Consider the following 2301-nt stretch of genomic DNA (forward strand, 5'->3'; position numbering starts at 1 on the left):
AAATGTAGACAAGAATGGAAACACCACTCTATGCAGTTTGAAATTCAGACCAGCTATTGAATATTATGTAGTGGTTATTTTTAGAGAGAATTAATTCCAAACTATTCATTTGCGGCATTCACAGTGTGGTTGGTTATCATCAGTTTTATCGCTACAACTATGGAACTTGCATACCTTCACATTTCCTGTCATCCAAACTATTAAAATGGTATCACAACAACTTGACGTAAGTCAATAAAACAAAATATTATTCGGAGTTTGCCCGTCAATTCCTATGCTTGGATTTTAGTTTCAACTTTCAGATTTATCCCATGAGTATTTTCTTTTTGCTAGCCGCTGATTAATCTTAGTTTTCACTTTTAATCTTGTACAGTTTTTACCCAATGGAATTCGATTCTGTGTTAGTGTTTAATGTCGGCTCATTATACTGCTATTTGACTGTAAGAGTCTGATAATCATCTAAGACTGGTTGGAGGCCTCAATAGAATAATTGTTTTACTTTTGTAGCAGCGTACAAAAGGTTCCAAATTTTCTCCTCTATGTTTGTCGAATGTCTAGGTAACTAAAGCAAACCTTTCACGACAAACTTCATCAAATGGCTATTTTAAGACAATGTGAGTGAGATAGTGTATTATGTCTGGGTGTAAATGGACAATTATTTTTAAGCTAATGAAAGTCAACTGTGTATCGCATAAATGTGGTCACAACTTATTGCTGTTATACATGTGTTCAATGAAATGCTTTCATAACAAAACTAAACGTTCATCTTGAACATCTCTTTCAGGTTCTGTCGACAATGTTTCGATATTCATTCCTTATACTCATCTTTGGAGTCAAGCGTGGCAACTTTCACTTGACAAAGTTGATTTAGTGGCATATGCTTCAGCTGAGGACCTGTGGGTTAATTTGAATCCAAATCATTCAGATGGTTCAGTCAAAATGTCTTCCATAAACGAAAGTCGGTCAGAAAACTGGGTAACTAAAACTATCCCCAAAGATCAGGGAAATAAATGCTTTGCTGAGTCACCAGTTAATAGAAAATACAGCTTAGATCAAATGGAGAAGAGATGGTATCAGGTCTGTCCTTTTAAACCATACACTTTTGTATAACTCTGTAAGCTCTTCTTTAAATCCATATCCATCGAGTTATGGAAAATAGTTAACACGACTGACCGTCATAAAAACATTTACCCTAGTGTACATATTTTATCTTTTCAGAATTCAAGTTTCTGTCTTGGTTTTGCTTTTAAATGTTAAGTGTACACTAAAATAAATAAAGCGGGAAGGGGGCTAGTGATTGAAGTAACAGATAATCAAATATTTGAGAGTTCCGAACTTTATTCCATCTACTTCTGACAATTGCTTAATATCATAGTACACAATTAATATGACAAAACCGAGTACACAGGCCCCACAGCCCCCAAATGCCCTGGTACGGCCGAGAGTGGGGAGAGTTCGCTCTCCCTCTCGAAATACTCTCACATGGCCACGCGAATATATAGCCTCTTCCAGGGAAGTCCTACTCACTGCCTTCTCTCAGAGGGGTTGTTGTCTACGAAATTGAGTGGACGAAAAGCGAATGTCCGGCGCTTTAACCGGGTTGGTGGACAAGGCGAGTCCACCTAGGGGAGTTGGAAAACCCTGATTCCAAACCAATGGTGCACATGGGCTCCAGTATCCTGATGGAACGAATGGCGAATGAACCTGTTGTTGGTGACCGGCTACCATGGGACTGCATCTCCTCACGGTGCTCCACTGCCTTGTGAATCAGACCTTTAGGTCAAAGGCTCGGGGTGTGGCCCCTAAGAAAACCACCTTCTTCGGTTTGGGCACCTGGGCAGTATCACAGCCCACACACAAATGACATGAAATGACGCACTACACTAACTACACTGCTCTCGTTCCTAATAGAAGAAAGACAATTTACATTATTATTATTATTATTATTATTATTATTATTATTACTATTATTTACTACGTCGCTTTTTCACTCCCTTTATTCCCAAATTGTGTATCCTTCCTTTCCAACTTATGCAGTAGCTCGCCTATGGTGGAAACTCTGTCCTATCTAAACGATCTCCAGTCACTGTCTGGTTGAAAGTGAATGCTTCCACCGATTACGAATACTGAAGCAGTCTTTCTGAAACCACGTACGCCGTTCAAGCTGGCTTCCTTCAACGTTCGCACACTAATGCAGATCGGACAACAGATGGGGCTGGCTATGTCTTTAGAAAGTCTTAATGTTGATGTTTGCTGTCTATCCGAGACCCGTATTCAAGACTCTAGTGAAGTAATACAAAT

The 2301-nt window shown here is 39.2% G+C and overlaps 1 pseudogene across 1 annotated transcript in view; it reads left to right on the top strand.

The window, feature by feature from the left end:
- The first annotated feature begins 595 nt into the window (after positions 1-595).
- The window catches only part of Smp_171490, a 189121-nt pseudogene continuing 187415 nt past the window's right edge, over positions 596-2301 (top strand). The window contains exons 1-2 of the mRNA in view: positions 596-614; positions 785-1077. Coding sequence covers positions 596-614; positions 785-1077 — 312 coding nt within the window. The remainder of the gene's footprint in view (positions 615-784; positions 1078-2301) is intronic.

This window comes from Schistosoma mansoni, assembly GCF_000237925.1.
Source record: "Schistosoma mansoni, WGS project CABG00000000 data, chromosome 4 unplaced supercontig 0032, strain Puerto Rico, whole genome shotgun sequence".
Classification (NCBI taxonomy): domain Eukaryota; kingdom Metazoa; phylum Platyhelminthes; class Trematoda; order Strigeidida; family Schistosomatidae; genus Schistosoma; species Schistosoma mansoni.